The following is a 16560-nucleotide window of genomic DNA, read 5'->3' as shown; positions in this document are numbered from 1 at the left end:
TTGAATCTAGTTCAACCGGAGAGCAAAATGTGTCAATATACTTCCCATTTGGTTGAGTAGATGCAAGATATGAGTCACTGACAAAATTGACCGTTTTGAAATCGTTGAATGAGCGTGAGAGCCTTTACGCGTTGGATCAATTGCGTCCTATACCGATAGAAAATAATATTCAATTGAATGTTATGAAGAGAACAAATAAGTTCAATTTATATTACAAATTATAAATTCTTTCGATACCCATTGATTTCGGAGCCCCGTGACGCCAAATTTTTTTAAGTATTTCTAATTCTATATAGTTATTACAATCTACAGCAGTGTTTAGTTTTATGAAAGAGTAAATTATACATAGCAATATCTTTATTCAGATTTTGCATGATTTTGTATTAACATTTGAGTTAGTACCACCGACTCCTTAATTTTACCTTAATGTTTTTTACTATTCTATTTAAATTTGAAAAAATGAAATTGTGTTATTACTGTTACGAGGAACATAATATCTCAAATTGGCAACATCTACTTGCAGTGGAGATATCTTACCAATTTGGGTTTCAGTAGGGCCTTAGCCCGTTTTCTTTATGTTAAAAAATCAATTGTATTCAGAGGAGTATTCTTTACCATATATTACATAAAATGAAAAAAAAACATATATCAAATTTCAACTATTACTAAATCTTTCCAGGAATAACAATTATTGCGCTTAGTCATGTTTTATGAACTGAAGTAAAGAATTTCATTAATCTCTCGGATAAAATGCTGTTTTACATGAGACTGGCGTTATAAGTTTAAATACGAATTGGGAAAACACAAACTAGTTATAAAACTATTATAATGCGATAAGAAAGTTTTTGCTAGTTTTAATTAGAATACAGAAATAAAGTGCCTCCTAGAAGTAAAGCTTTCTTATTTCAGTCAGGCGTCCCACACTGAAGTTACAAAAGTAATCATTTCGATGCAATATATTGAATAATGCAAATAACTCCATTAGAACATAAAATATTTCATTAAATACTCAATATTTTCATCTTCAGTCATTTTTTTTTTATATACAGAATATATATAGATTATTATTAGCAGCGTAGGTCGCCCTTCAGCCAAATGGACCGATGACCTTAAGAAGGTGGCGGGTACCGAATGGATGCGGAAGGCGGACGACCGGGAGCTTTGGCGCACCTTGGGAGAGGCATATGTTCAGCAGTGGACTACGATTGGCTATTGATTGATTGATTGATTATTTATCGAAGATTTCAGATCAACACATACATCGTCAACTGCTTAGATCAACCTTTGTCTAGAACACAGGTAGTAAATGATTATTTAATGTTATACATATTTTTATAACGTTTTAATGAAACGGTATGCTCGCATCCATTTTTTATAATTTTAAAACATACTCTAAACAGGTTTCAATGTAATAACTAATATTCTTTTATGTCGTCCAGCTAAGAATGATGCTTGTGTTCAGTGGAGTCGATAGTACAAGGTTCAGTTCTGAACATGCGACTTACATAGCACTAAGTATTCAAAACAATTTTTAAGTTATATATAAAGTAAAATCGTCCTGTTTTTTGAGCATTATAGAAATTCATTGAAAAGTTAGGAGTTTATTAGGCCACACAGGATTGCAATGATGAAATAACATAAATAAGAAATGAAAATAGGACAAAATATGATTGTTCTTGCTTAAAAATATTTACAATTTTAGAATATATGTAACCAACTTCCTATTTTTCTTGGGTTTCTTCATTTACAAATTATTTCCAATAATCATAAATTTCGATGTTTCACATATGCCGGGCGACACTTTATTTTTAAATCGGTTATGCACACAAGCTATTTGGATAGTTTATATAATATTATACTGAATCACTAACCCCGCATGCCGATTTATAGAATATTTAAAATTTACCAAGCACAATCAATCGCTATTTTAATTGAAACAAATGTTAAGCATTTGATAATACTGGCAGGCGATTAATATTAGAGAATAATATATAATATCAAAATTTTAAAAATAGACATCACAGCTTTTATAAGATCCTATAAGAACAAGCTCGAAGCTCGTAGGGCATGTTTGTGACATATCAGAAAATGCGACATTGTATCGTATTATTGTTATTCAGGTTTCAAAATTTCACAAGTAAGATTATAAAATGCGAAGAGAATAGCACTGTAATTAAAAATATTCAATTTAAATTAAGTCACCAGAGCTACGTGTAAAAAGTTTTTATTTCGTTGTACATTTGTATTATAGAATATTTGTTAGTACATCATATTTTTTCATTCAATCTATGCTATTGTTCTCGATTAACCCTTTGTTTTGAATATACACTGTCGACCGAGCTTTTAGCGGGAGCGTATGATATTTTTTTAAGCCGATTTGTTTTCAATGGAACATTGTTATATATATTTTAGCATTGTAGTGATTAAGTTTCTTTTTAAAATAAAATATGAAAGGATAGATTTTATTACTTGTACCTTGTTTTGAATAAAGTTAATGATTGCATGTAACAATTTTCATTTAAATAAAACATGCTTAGTCAAATACATGGAATAAATACGAACTTAAAAACACCTTGCATGTTTAAATAAATACTAAAATTAAGAAAATATAGTACTAGATAGTAATGTCGCCAGAACGTAAAATGTATGCAATTTCAGTTCAATCAGTTGCATGCAAATCTATTAAAATTCCGTTGTGATGTTTGATACACACGTTTGAATAAAATAAGAGTTTGTACAAAACTCGTCTCAATGTTTAAGTATATTCTCGTATATTATGTCTTAAAGAATCTTCAAGGCCAATTTTCCTATTTCAGAGAATAATTCGTATTTTCCAATTTTCTTCCCCTGCACTCTAGCATATAGATATAATTTGTTTCTTAACATCTCTTCTGACACGAGAGTGTTTCTTTATGACATTTTCCTTTACCGCTGAGCATGAATTACGAACTCACATTAGAACATGAAAAAATTTGTTGTGGTTCCTGCGACTTCGATTAAAATCCACTTGTCTCGTCCCAGATCCAGAGTTGAGTGTAGTAATAGAAAGTTACTATTCGGACCTTCCCAAATCCTAAAATTTTTGTAAGTCTAGTGGAACACCGAACTCCCAAGCAGTACTAATTTGTTATACGACAAGTTTATTTACTAGAGTTTTGCATCAACCTTATTCCCGTTTGTTGTGAAACGTTTAATTATTATAAGCGCAGTCGGTAAATTACATTTACCGACTGCGCTTACTCACCAGAAATTTGTATTTTTGAATGTTATTTTAATTTATGGATTTTAAACGCTTTTCACACTACATTTGAAACTAAATCTTAGTGCAAAATAATTACATTTTCTCTTTAGTTTAACTATAACTAATATAAATTTCGATTTCAGAATATTTTCAAAAATATAAACATACGCTACAAAATTTCTATTCCGTAAATGTTTGTTATATTTACGTGTGCGTTGTGGGGACAGATACCGCGGCTTCGTTAGAGCAGAATACAGCCACCCTATTTTAACTCCTATATATTGAAAGAGCAGACTAAGAGGATATTTGTATAGCGCATCACCCGTAAGCCGTACCACCCACATGTGGGCGGGGGGAGACCACCAGGAAAAGCATCCCAGGGGAGAATTGACCCGAGTGGGCGGCTGTAAAAATCTGCTAAAAATATTTTTTCAATCCGATTACACAGCGCTGAGCCAAAAAAAAACAAATAAATGGGATAAGCAAATGAAAAATGATTGAAAGTGTACGGAATAATTCTCAATTTTGTAATTGATTAGCAGTTGAGAGGCATAACCATGCTTATATATCTAAATAAACACTTCTTTTAGTTCTTATTCAAAGCATATCATTTAATTTACATAAATAAATTGCTCTCGACACTAAAACTAACAGTAAGAAATAATGTTACGACATTTTAATTTTTACATTGTCCCGATGCAAATGACATTTTGTCATATAAATATTCACATTTATACGTTACCGATTTCAAGCAAATATGAGGAGTGTAAAACTCAAAAATATATCATTTAAATTATCAACTTCATACAATCAACCTAATGTACATACATATATGGCTTGAATACAATATCCTTTATGCTTATAGATTTTAGTTCGCATCGAGTAGAAAAATTGAGAAAATTTCAATTTGCTTATTTCAATAGAGTCGCGTCTTCTTAGAAGTCAACTTTGCCTGATCCGGGAGGACTTTTTTTAATGTTATAAGTAGGCGAACGGTTAAATGAGCCAACTGATGTTAAGTGGTCACCACCTTAGACACCTATAGACATTAGTGAATTAAGAAATTTTAACCATTCCTTACATTGCCAATGCGCCACCAATCTTGGTAACCAAGATGTTATCTGCCTTGCGCCTATATTTACACTAGCTCACTCATCCTGGAAAGCGGAACGCCACAATAATAAATATTGCTGTTTAGCGGTAGAATGTCTGATGATTGGGTAGTATCTACTCAGATGGGTTTGCACAAAGCCCTACCACCTAAAAAATTATTGTTAAGTAACGGTTATTTTCCAGCTTCACCAAGACAAATAAATATGGTTATTTACTTCTATGGTATAAGACAATTGCTAGGGGTTTATAATAGCGGGGTTACCACTTTAACCTGTAAAAGTAAAAAATGGCTAACGACTCAAATACTTAAAATATAACATTGGAATAAAGGTACAAGGGACTAGAGAAAGGGGTCATGACGGCATAAGAGTGTCATGCCCATTGCCGTCACGACATATGAGTCGGTCTTAACACCAAGGAGCGAGCGAGCAATAGATGTTTTACGTATGAAATTAATTCATTTTAACGTTAGAAAATTAGAGTGCGATCTTATCTACCCTTACACAATTAACTTCTCCTTTAATAGAATTAGAGTCATGTACGTATCTTTTATTTACGCAGGTTTTTAACAATGAAAGACATATAATTCGGAAAAAAAATGTTCAATATTAGACGGATTAAATTATCAAGATAATATGATCTTTTGTTCTGAAATAAGCGAGACAAAATATATTTTTATTTTTCATAAAGCTAGTTTTAGCAACCGCCAAACGCGGTACGAGTTACAATGCCTCGTTCAATTTGTTTGTAGACAATTATCTGATAACACGCTCGCGCTACCTTTGTTAATTAAGCCGTAAGAATAATAACTTATTGCAAACTTAAGATATGGTTAATAATGCAGAAATGATTTTTTTTATTATAAGATTTTAACTAAATGTTTAAAAATTGAGCAATTTATTAGTATAAAATTCTATAATACGTAGACGTATTATATTACAAAGTTAGTAAAATACAAATAAATTAAATACGAGTCCAACATTAAATCATCAACTATATTATGAGCATCAATATAAAATACAAATAGAAAACCTTAGAGTTCTAAAACATTTATCAAAGACTTTTAACAACCCCTTTTATTGCCTCCATTAGTTGCAGTAGGGTTGGTGCATTTGCTGTGTGGTCTGCACTGCGCGGCTGGTAAGCCAGCTGCCCATGCCGCCTGCAGCAAGTCGTGCCAGGGCGGAAAGGGCGCCGCGCAGAAGAAGAAGACAGGGAAGGTGGCGACGAAAGGCCCGATAGCCGCGTCTCCACGCACAGAGGCGGAGCCGATGGAGACCGCGCAGTGATGGCCCTGCGCTGTCTCCAGGCCAATATCAACCACTCTGCCAGAGCTCAGGACCTCCTAGTCCAAAGCATGGCAGAGTGGCAGATCAACGTGGCGGTGGTATCGGAGCCCTACTTCGTTCCCTTGCGGGACGACTGGGTCTCTCCGAACGGGTCGTGGCCATCGTCGCCCCTGCGGTCGCTGGCGCTCCAGCCATCGAGGGTGTGGCCAGGGGCAGGGGGTGCGTGCTGGCCGTCGTCGGCGGTGTGACGGTCGTAGCCGTCTACGCCTCGCCCAGTCGGAGTCTCGCCGAATTTGAGCAGATGCTGGTAGAGGTCGGGACTCTGATCGGGCAAGCAGCGCCCGCACCGGTGTTGGTCGCGGGGGACTTCAACGCTAAATCAATGGCTTGGGGTTCTCCTGTGGCCGATGCCCGGGATAAGGTACTGGAGGAGTGGGCGGTCTCGTTGGGGCTTTCGGATGTTCGGCCCACTGTTGTTGGAAGAACGGAAGGTCGTCCGCGTTGGTGCCTGGGTCGCCTCGACGGACAGTTGGCGAAGGAGGCGGCCATCGTCGAAGCCTGGGGGGGCGGTTCAGACCCGGTCCTCCGGATCGACCAGGAGGCCGACTGGATCGACGGCGCCCTGTTTCAGGTGTGGGACGCGGCGATGCCGAGGGCTAAACCGCACCCGCCGCGTCGGCGGGTGTACTGGCACCAAGAGGAGGACGATGGGGGACCGGTGATTCCGATCACCGAGGCGGAACTGCAGGCGGCTGTCATCAGACTAGGGTCGAAAACAACAGCCCCTGGGCCCAACGGAATCCCTGGTCGAGCCCTGAAGATCGCGTCGGAGGAGCTGGGCGAGAGCATGCGGCGCCTCTTCACCGCATGCCTGCCTCAGGGTAGGTTCCCGTGACGGTGGAAAACGGGCACGCTCGTTCTGCGGTTGGACCGGGCGGCAGGCGTAAATGCCTTTCCTCCCCGAAAAAAAAAGGGTTGGTGCATTTGGGGTGCATGTCAGTCACCTCCACGTGGTGCACCCTGGGCAACGGGGTCGAGCAGCAATCCGATGTTTTTCCGGATTGCTTGTCGATCGCGGCTGAGACTGACGCGGCGGAAGTGTCGCGGGCCGCTCCTGGGACCTCTCTGTTGCGCAGAGTGGACCAGCGAGCGGCAAATAGGAGGACTCCGGGGTCCTTATGGGTCGCCGGAGGGAGAGAGAGGAGGAGTTGGTCTCCGGGGTCCTATCGGGCTGCCGGAGACTGGACACTCCTTCCTCCCTCTACATCACGTAGAGGGAGGAAGGAGAGGCGGGTTCGCCCAGTTTCGGTGTCGATGTTGGGTGAACGGACTTCGATCACCGTCTTCTCAAACTCGTTTCCCCATCCAGGCGTCAGCCTGTGGTGGGACCGAGGGCCTTGCTTTCACCGGCTGGGAAAAGAGGAGACAACCTCAATAAAAAACAACCGGTGGGTCGCTAGGCGACGGCCGCTGGCGGGGTCGCGGTGGTGAGCTAACGCGTTCCCGTAACCCCGCCACCATGCGGTGAGGCGAAAACGAGGAGGTTTTAGTGGGTAGGACGGTGGCCTTTTGCTCCGTGAGTCCCACATACCCGTCCCGGTCGTAGTCCGGGCGGGAGGCGTAAATGCCTTTCCTCCTCGAAAAAAAAAAGGGTTGGTGCACTTTTCGCCCAGATAATCGGAATTGCTATTCAACAGGGAAATGCTTTGCTAGCATTCTTGCCATCATTCCACGCGGTCAAGTTCTGTTGACATTATTTAAATTAAATTATCCCAACGTCAATAATTCCTACGTAAATAAACTAAAAAAAAATTTAAAAAAGATGTTGATGAATTAATAAACAGCCATGATTCAATATTTCCAATGGTTTCTATAATTTTTATACCGGGAGGTAGAAATTCGGAGAAGTGAGAAAAAGACAATAAATTTAATAGACGCCAGTAGCTCCTTATCGCTTATTTAAATCAGGGAAAGCATTATTGACATGCCAATGATTCAAGAGTTTATAACAAGTCGTCTTGCGTTTGGCGATGAATGAAAACATCGCGAGAACATCGTTAGTGCATCCGCACTAACCAAGTTATCCAACTAAGATAATAAATATTTACAATTTATATTTATTATTAAATGAGTAATCATTACATTTTGCGCCGGTTTTTAAGTAGAACTTACTTTGCAAGCCTGTGGTAGCTTAAAAAAATTGATCATTTAAAATAACAAGTGAAAATGAATGTCAAGCCTTTATGAATAAAGTTTATTAGGATTGGTAAATAAATTTCAAAGCCATAGAAAAAATATTTTTCAAAATCGTATATAAGTAAAGTTTACTAGTTGTTAACATTATGCATTAACTCGACGACTTTGTTTTCAAACTGAAACAACTGTAATCGAAATATTCGCGATTTCAAGTTTCCTGATGCATGTTCGAATATTTTACAAATGAATGTTAGATTTGAATCTAGTTCAAACTTTGAATATCCAAATGTTAATTAGACATTAAAAAAACTACGTCCCTTTGTGTCGACGTAACGTTTTGGGTACATCAAACTAAGATAAACACAATTAGCTTAAATCTCTTATAAAATACTTGACTAGATTTCGTTTGATATAATAAGTACTTACCTTAAACTGGCTTAAGAACTCTTGTTGCCTGGTTATGTCAGTAGCCAGGATAAGCGAGCTGATTTGACGTTCCACCTTGACGCGAATTTCCTGCACCTCCAGGAGCCCACTCTCAATGATGCAACTAACAGCCACTCGCCAGTGATGGTTTTCCAAGACCGATGTATTCTGTTGATTTTCTTTTTATAAGTATTTCAGTGGAATAAGACTGATACAATATAAGATATGATATGTTATAAGTTATTAATTAATGAAATTATACTATAATAATTATTATAGTATAAAATATCTTTTAATTATTAAATGAATACTGTCTCGATAAATATTATTTATGTGATATGTTTTAAAAACAAAAAGAATTAAAATAAATGTACACATTTTACAATATTATCGGAATTCAGAATTCAAGTTTCCAACAAATAGCGCGCTTGGCGGTTGCAAACAACTATTGTTATAAAGAGAACTTTCAAGTCCAATTCATTACAAGGAGGGAAACGTTGTGCACATACATAGGTAACATTATATTTATAAATGAAACATATTCATTTAGTTTCAAGGTTTTTTGGTTTCATTTGAACCGAATTCATGAAATCAAAATAATATTTTAAATCAAAAACTTTACTTTTTCGTCGAGATAGTTGGTTTTATGATTGCGGTCCTAGCAAAACGCACTAATCCGTTTTATGTGCTAGTAGAATGTTTTCATTACAATAGCTAACTCTGGTATATTTATTTAGTGCTTTAAAATCCTTTAATGTCCTGTTATTGGACGAAGCTTTAGCGAACACGCTTGTTTGTGAGCTTATTCTGCCGTTCTGCTCCAGAGCTGTTCGGTTGCTATACATTATGCATGTACCAGAATTTCATCCGACTCATGCGAGTTCCCTCACGATGTTTTCCTTCACCGCCGAGCGCGAGATTAGTTGTAAACACAAATTAATCACCATCTTCGCTTCGTCAACAAACGTGTCCTTGTTCAAGCTATATTATATTTATGTTTTGTATATTGTCGTATTAATATGCATTAAATTGTATAATATATATCCATACACATTTAACAGGCTGTATAATAAGATATCGCTATACGCCCATTAATTAAGAATATTATTTTGACTGCAAGAAACAATAGCCTTAGAGGATGAATAATACATACGCGAAATTTCTTTGTAATAAATATGGAACAATTAACTTTCATATATAGTCTTGATAATAAAAAATATATATATTAATTTCATTTACATATTAAATTCTATATTTAGATATATTTTCAGAAAAAAGGTTGCCGACGATGGATAAAATCGAAACAGAGATGAATTATTAATATTTCTGTGTCTTAAGAAATGTCACGTGACAGAAATCGATCTAAGCCTAAACAATATTGACGAGAGTGCTCGGTTATCAGCTCGCCGCCTTTAATTTCCGTCTCAATAAGACTCCTTCACCGTTCAACTGTTCAATATCTCAATAGCTCGAAATATTCATCCTCCTAGTGGCTACAAAATTCTACACATGATTAGCTGTCGAACTACATTTCAATATGGTTTGCTATATTATTAATAGCAAAAATTGATCCATAAGGAACATTAAGAATTGCGTCTTTTACTATAGCAGTATGATTTTTGAAAAAACTATATTATTTGCTCTTCTCTTAGTACCCTTGTTTTATAAAAGTCAAAAGCGTTGCCAGGCAACAACGCAGCCTGATAGGACTTTCGTTTACTAAACCATAAAATAGTATTACATGAATATATATATATATATATATATCAAAATATTCGCTGGCACCTAAGTAGCATGTTCAATTTGCAAAAATACGAAGGCATTGGTAAAATTAAGTAGACGCAGAAGTCTTAATAAATTTAGTTTATTGAAAAGTATCGATTGTCTTAAAAAGCTAAATTGCGATGTATGCTCATGGTTTGTATGTCATTAGTTCTACAGACAAACCGCAAGTATATTCAGGAAAGTTTTGATAGTCTTTCACCCATAGCTTCATCTCGTCATATATAAAAGTATATTCTATCTGTGAGCGTGCGCGCCCATTCTACCCAAAATAGTCGAAAGGTAGTCCTCGCTGCATTGAAGCTTTGTTTGTAGTAGACGTTCACGAGCGACACATGTTAAAGTTAGCTACTTTAAGACACGTACTCGTAATTTTAGCCTGATTTAGATCTTTTTCCATTTATGAGAGGGCGTTAAAACTATATTCAATTATATTGAAGTATTTTCTCATTCCATTCTCGTAAGAATTGTATTAAACATTTAAAATTCTTTAGAATGCACTTACCATGTTATGGAAAAAGTTTTGTTTGATATTGCCTACCCGTTGTGCGATAGTTAACCATTAAATGAATATCAGAATTGCCTTTATTTGCCTGAATTGACTTATATGCTTGGTATACGTACAAACCTGGAAATACTATCCTTCATAGGAGGAGCATTAAAAGTTAAAAGGTCACTCCAAATAAAAACATTACATTATTCCATTTCTGTCTGGTCATGGATTTGCACGTTAACTTAATTTTACGTTAAACGAAACAGGTAAATAAAGTAATAATATAAATTACATCTGAAATTGTGAGGTAATTTGCAATTTTGACGTGACTGAATCGTTCGTTATGTTAACAATATAATTCAATTATTATTTTTCATTTAAATAATTATTGCCTACTGGCGTTGTTGTTTTTGTTATTGAGGCAATACAATAGCATTTCTATCAGGTAACCAGATCTGTGGTACCAAATCGTAATTTTAACAAAGGAAGTCAACTGTCACATTACGAGTCAATGTCGAAGAGTAATCATCAGGACTCTACGACATCAAAAGTTTTAAATTCTGAAACGTAGACACATTAAAATAATATTAATATAAATAAAAGATAAGATAGACTAAAGATAACGTAAAACACGTCTGTGGAGGTACGAATAAAAGAAAATTTTAATTATATTCGTTTGATATATTTCTAACAATATGGCGGAGAAATGACTTCTAGTTTTAAGTTTTTTATTGCCACTGAGCGAATCGTAAACTACAGAACAACGTAACATGCAAATATATGTACAATTTCATTAAGAAGGCTGTGCCTATTGTTTATATTTTTTATAATTTGTCGAATTATTTGCATATACAGATTTAGCATGTTCTTAAAACTATTGTAACTACATTTTCTTTCGATAAATACCTTTGTATGATATAACTCATCTTTTAACAAACGATCGAGATTGCAAGGGCAGAGTTTATATTAGAGTTCATAGTTTTGATCACCTCTTTAAGCACGCAAGCTCATTTAAATCTAAAGTTAAGTTCTTGCCAGAGTTTGTTGTTCCGGCTAATTTTTTTAACTTGTAAAGAGATCGAATATTCAAGAAAGTTGAAAAACACAATCTCATACATAGATTCTTATAATTGTCGTCGTACGACAGTACTGTTTATGGAATCGCAAAAACGCATGTCTGAAGTTTGCGCAGCATTCTCGGCTAACGTATTCCAATTGAAAAATAATTACCTATACTATAATTTGTTTTTCAGCAACCTCAATATCGGTGCTCTTTATAATGCCGATTTATAAAGTTACATATAGAGGTCAGGATATAAATACGTTTCCAAAGTCAGAAAGGGAATACTTATTATCAAAAATATTATGTAGCAATTGGAAACCGGATATAGTTGTGGTTGTCGCAATGTATTCCGGGAAATTAATATTTACGTTGAACCCTCGCTTTTGAAAGGTCCGGTCGTAATTTGTTTTTTTGTGCTAAATAATATAAGTTCATTTTGTTTTTTATTTAGTCAGGAAATGAAATATTGATTATATTCACGTAATAAGTTATGAAGAAGTATGATTTGTTAAAAAAAATATAATATATTAGACGAAGAAGTTTCTCATAATAACTGTAATTAAATATTCAATATAACTGTAATTATATTGGAAGTCACATAAAGTCCCCTATCTAAAAATTGACTTCACGTTTTAAAGTTATCGTGTGTGACGTGTGGCTGATACCTACTCAGACTGTCTGCCACAAGCCCTGCCACTTAGCATCTTATGGTAAATACCATTATTAAATAGGAAATATTAGTGAATACTATAAAAATGGAGTTTTTGTTGCTTCTGTTCAGTATATATAGTTTTTTTTATAAAGTATTTACCGGGTGTGGATTTTGTAGCATCCGTATGCAAAATATTACCTACACCTCTATTTTCAAATAAACCGACATTTAGTTTAAATAAAGGTTTAGCGCAAGAAGAGTTTTGTATCTCTTAGTCACACTTTTGCAACTGAAAATAATTATTATAAGTTTTTGAGAAACTACAAGATTGAATCCCCAAAATTGCCTATCGGAAATCACACTACATAAATACGTAAAAAAAGCTGTCTGTTACCTCTTCACGTCTATAACACTGAACAGATCGTATTGAAATATTGAGGAAAATTGTAACAGTTTTCAGTCCTAATCCATACGAAAAATAACGATGTGGCTCGAATGGCTAGTTCTTATGTAAGTATTGAAAAAAATGTAACTTTTAAAATACATTTTTAAACATAATACCGATGACGCTTGACAAGTTTTCGAGCGCAATTCAACATCCTATAGTTCGTTCGTCAGTTACGTATTGTGTAGTTAAAGACGTGAAAACGTAAACAGCAAACAAACTAACTTCGCGTTTATAATATTAGTTAGGTTAAATATATTAGTTTATTACGTAGTTAGGTTTAGTAATTGTTAGAGGTTGCACTGTAAGTCGCATTAACTTCGGTATCGCTTTTAATACTATAAGCTTAAATTTTATATATATAGTCAAACCAATACAATCCAGGTAAATGAAATTGAGTTATAAGTTACACAATGCAGTTATAACAGTTATAAGCTTTTGTATGTATAATTTATTTGTTTTTAAGTGAAACATCTCTGACAGCGACGAGATTAAAATTACACTGTCAATATAGAAGTTGGATGCGCTTCGTTTATATTTAATTTTAGGACAGCTCTCAAGCAAATTAGCTAATGTCGGTAAGTGCTCACTTTTGCAAATAGATTCGTTGCTAGAAACATGAATCAGTGTTTACATTGAAAAGTTGTCGCCAATCATTTAAATTATAATATGTATATGTATATAAAATAAATAAATATGTACTCCAGACCGATTTCGGCCACGGCGTCCAATCTAAGGAGATTAGCCAACTACAAAGGACATATTATAGTGCACAAGTGTGTGCGCAAACACAAGTGCACTCTCTATTCCCTAACTCTCATAATCCGATTGGAAGGCAATACGACACGACCGGAAAGAGTTCAGGCGCAGGACCAACGGCTTAACGTGCTTTCCGAGGCATGGGAGTGTACACACTTCCAACTTCCAGACTCCGGGCTGCTACTGAGAATTTTCTGACAGAAAAACCCAATAACTTTTTATTGGACCGACCTAGGAATAGAACCCAGGACCTACGGATCTGCGGCCTTATATCAAGCCACTAGACCAACGAGACAGTCAGTATGTATATAGTGAGGGCTACAATTGTTATTTCGATTCTCTGAGTGTCTTTCAAATCGGAACGCAGTATTATTATTAATCCTCTTTGATGATTGAAAACGGGCATACAGAATGTCAGCTGGCTTATATAGAAAGCTCAGTAAGCTAGCTAGGTCAGTAAGTGTTTGTAAAAAGAAACCTATGTATTTGTCAGTCCACCTACTTATTTCATAAAAAAAATCACGTAAAATTACAAATGAACGCAAAAACATTGAAAAAAATTGTCCTCAAGTCGAGTTAAAACTAGAATCGCTTTTGTTATAATAGGTCGGTTCTCAGCTCTCCTCGCAATTCTGGTTTAATAATTTGCTTGCCTTTTATTAGACTAGCAAAACTCATTTACGGTGGTCATACCATGTTTTTCTCTATTTACTATTTGCTTCAAGCTGTTTCGTCTGCATTACCTATGTAGTTTATATATTTAAAACAAAAAACTACTACTTCGTACATTCATTTTTCAATTACTCAAAAATTTGACCGTAAAATTTTTTTTCTTTTTTTTTGCCATGTAACGTATTGAAGCTTTAGTCTTGTCAAAAGCTTAAAAGGCTCTTTGTATTGGTCATACAAAATACTGTTTTTTTAAGTCATATTTTTTGCAAAAGGAATATCTAATACCAATATTCGAGCAACAATATGCAAAATCAAAATCGATTTTATTCATGTAGGCTCTTACGGCGCTTCCAAACATGCTACCTCACGTTACCGTCGGCTTTGCCGGCGTCATGCTGTCATGTCCGCATCCACAAACAAAGCTTGCGGCATTGACGGCGTCATGCCGTCAAGTCCGCTACCGCAAACAAGGCGAGCACGTCTGAGTATTTTTCGGGGTATATTTAGATTTGTGAGAAAAACTTTAATGATAATAACGTGGAAACTGTTTTATGTGAAATACTCTAGAACTTGGTCGCAACTCGCCCTCGATTGTCTTGACTATATAACGTTCATTCAAAATTTTTATATATATTTAATGAGTCGAAAACCTAGCTCCTTAAAAACCATTAAAACTGTTGCGAGATCTAAAATCGATTAAAAATCATTAACTACGAGTTTTTAACAAAATGAACTAAGGTTTAGTTTTTGTAAGTACAAGTGGAAGTTATCTATTGCTTTAATGTAAATATTGTGTTCTTGTTTTTAGTTACAATTAAATATTCGTGATCGCATAAAAATCATAAATAAACTAACGATGTGATATGTAATGATCTTTATAAACGTATATGCAGCATTTTATTTTACAAACGAATCTCGAATGAACGAATATATCGACTTCGCGAAGTAAGAAACTTTTTATAAGTTTATCTTTACTTCTCATGTTTATGCAACGTTCGTAACGAATAAATATTATTATGTTAATTACATTAATGATATTGTGACGCTAAGAAAATTATCTTTTCCTTGTTAAAATATTCCAAACTTCTAAAGCTGCTACATAACAAATAGTCTATAACATAACAATAGCTTCATTTTAAAAAACCAATATCATACCAAAGCCTGTTGTTCTAAAAGTTACAAATGGAGCCGTATCAACGTCAGTTGTCTAACTTTTGTGATCGCATATGCTCGATCAAATGCAATGCAATGCAAACAATGATAAATGAAAACTCTATTCTAGTTTTAAGTATTTGGAATCACCCTAAAATACTGTATTAAATATCAGCCAATGGCTATCTGTTGTTTAATACTAGGGTATAACTTTGGTATTTCACAATTGGAATTTTTGAATTGAATTATTTTATATAAAGGTGATAATAATATATATATGTATTAATTTACGCATATTTCGTATCAATTATAATGCGTTTTTCATAGCATCAATATTTGTTTTTAATGTTTATTTTGAAGATAAAGAACGGATGATTATTGCTAACGTTTATATCAAAAGGTAAAGGATCAAAATATTTCACCTGTTATTTTAAATCGTTCGAAGTAAATTTTAAATTAATTTAAAAGCACTAACCGATTCCCTTTCAATTTTATTTTTAATCGTCATTTAAGATTAATCTATCAAATTATTTATTAACAACGTCAAATTCAAACTTAACATCAGAACAATAATAATAGGACGCTTTAATAAATTTTTAAACAGAAATATGAATTTATTTTGCTCTCTATTAACAGGCGGGGCTTTACCAAACGAAATGGACATTTGCGGTGTTAGAACATTTTACACATTTATTAAATAGCCCAGTTTTACGCGGAATTATTGAGTGCTCGAATAATGTTTTCTATATATTATTGTACAAGGACATGCTATTTATGCGGGTGAAATTGCGAAACGCAGTTATAATAAAATTATACCTTCTCCAAGAAGCGCTGTATTTTTTTGTATAATTTTTTGTATTTTCATTTAGGCATCACAAAAATAAGTTTCTTTATTTATTCGTATAGATATAAGAGATATATATATTTTCAGTATTTGATATCTTTATTTTAATCTTTAATATAGTACTAAATACAAACAAAGACTACTAAATATTCAATAATATTATATAACATATTCACATAATACATTTTTATAATCGTTATTATTATTACATACCACATACAATGTAAATATTATGTTTTCTGATACATGTATGTAAAATTAAGATAATTGACAAAATTCCGCGAAATTGTAATGTCATGTAATGTAATTGTAATGATTAATATGTTTCACAGTTTTGATAATAATCCAGCGGCTTTATAACATACAATAGATATAACATTAACTTCGCAGTTTGCGCTACCACAGCGGTCAAACCGCTTGTTACGATGTCACT

General features: G+C 34.8%; 1 protein-coding gene across 3 annotated transcripts in view; it reads right to left on the bottom strand.

Moving 5' to 3' along the window:
• The window catches only part of LOC126780319 (cGMP-inhibited 3',5'-cyclic phosphodiesterase 3B-like), a 155378-nt gene that overhangs the window by 41444 nt on the left and 97374 nt on the right, over positions 1 to 16560 (bottom strand). For all 3 annotated transcript variants that reach the window (XM_050504695.1, XM_050504694.1, XM_050504696.1), the window contains one exon: positions 8266 to 8433. In XM_050504695.1, the coding sequence (XP_050360652.1) occupies positions 8266 to 8433 (168 nt within the window). The remainder of the gene's footprint in view (positions 1 to 8265; positions 8434 to 16560) is intronic.

Source organism: Nymphalis io, chromosome Z (genome assembly GCF_905147045.1).
Source record: "Nymphalis io chromosome Z, ilAglIoxx1.1, whole genome shotgun sequence".
Taxonomy (NCBI): Eukaryota; Metazoa; Arthropoda; class Insecta; order Lepidoptera; family Nymphalidae; genus Nymphalis; species Nymphalis io.
The sequence above is the reverse complement of the archived record's forward strand: the minus strand, read 5'-3'. Positions and strand labels throughout refer to the sequence as shown.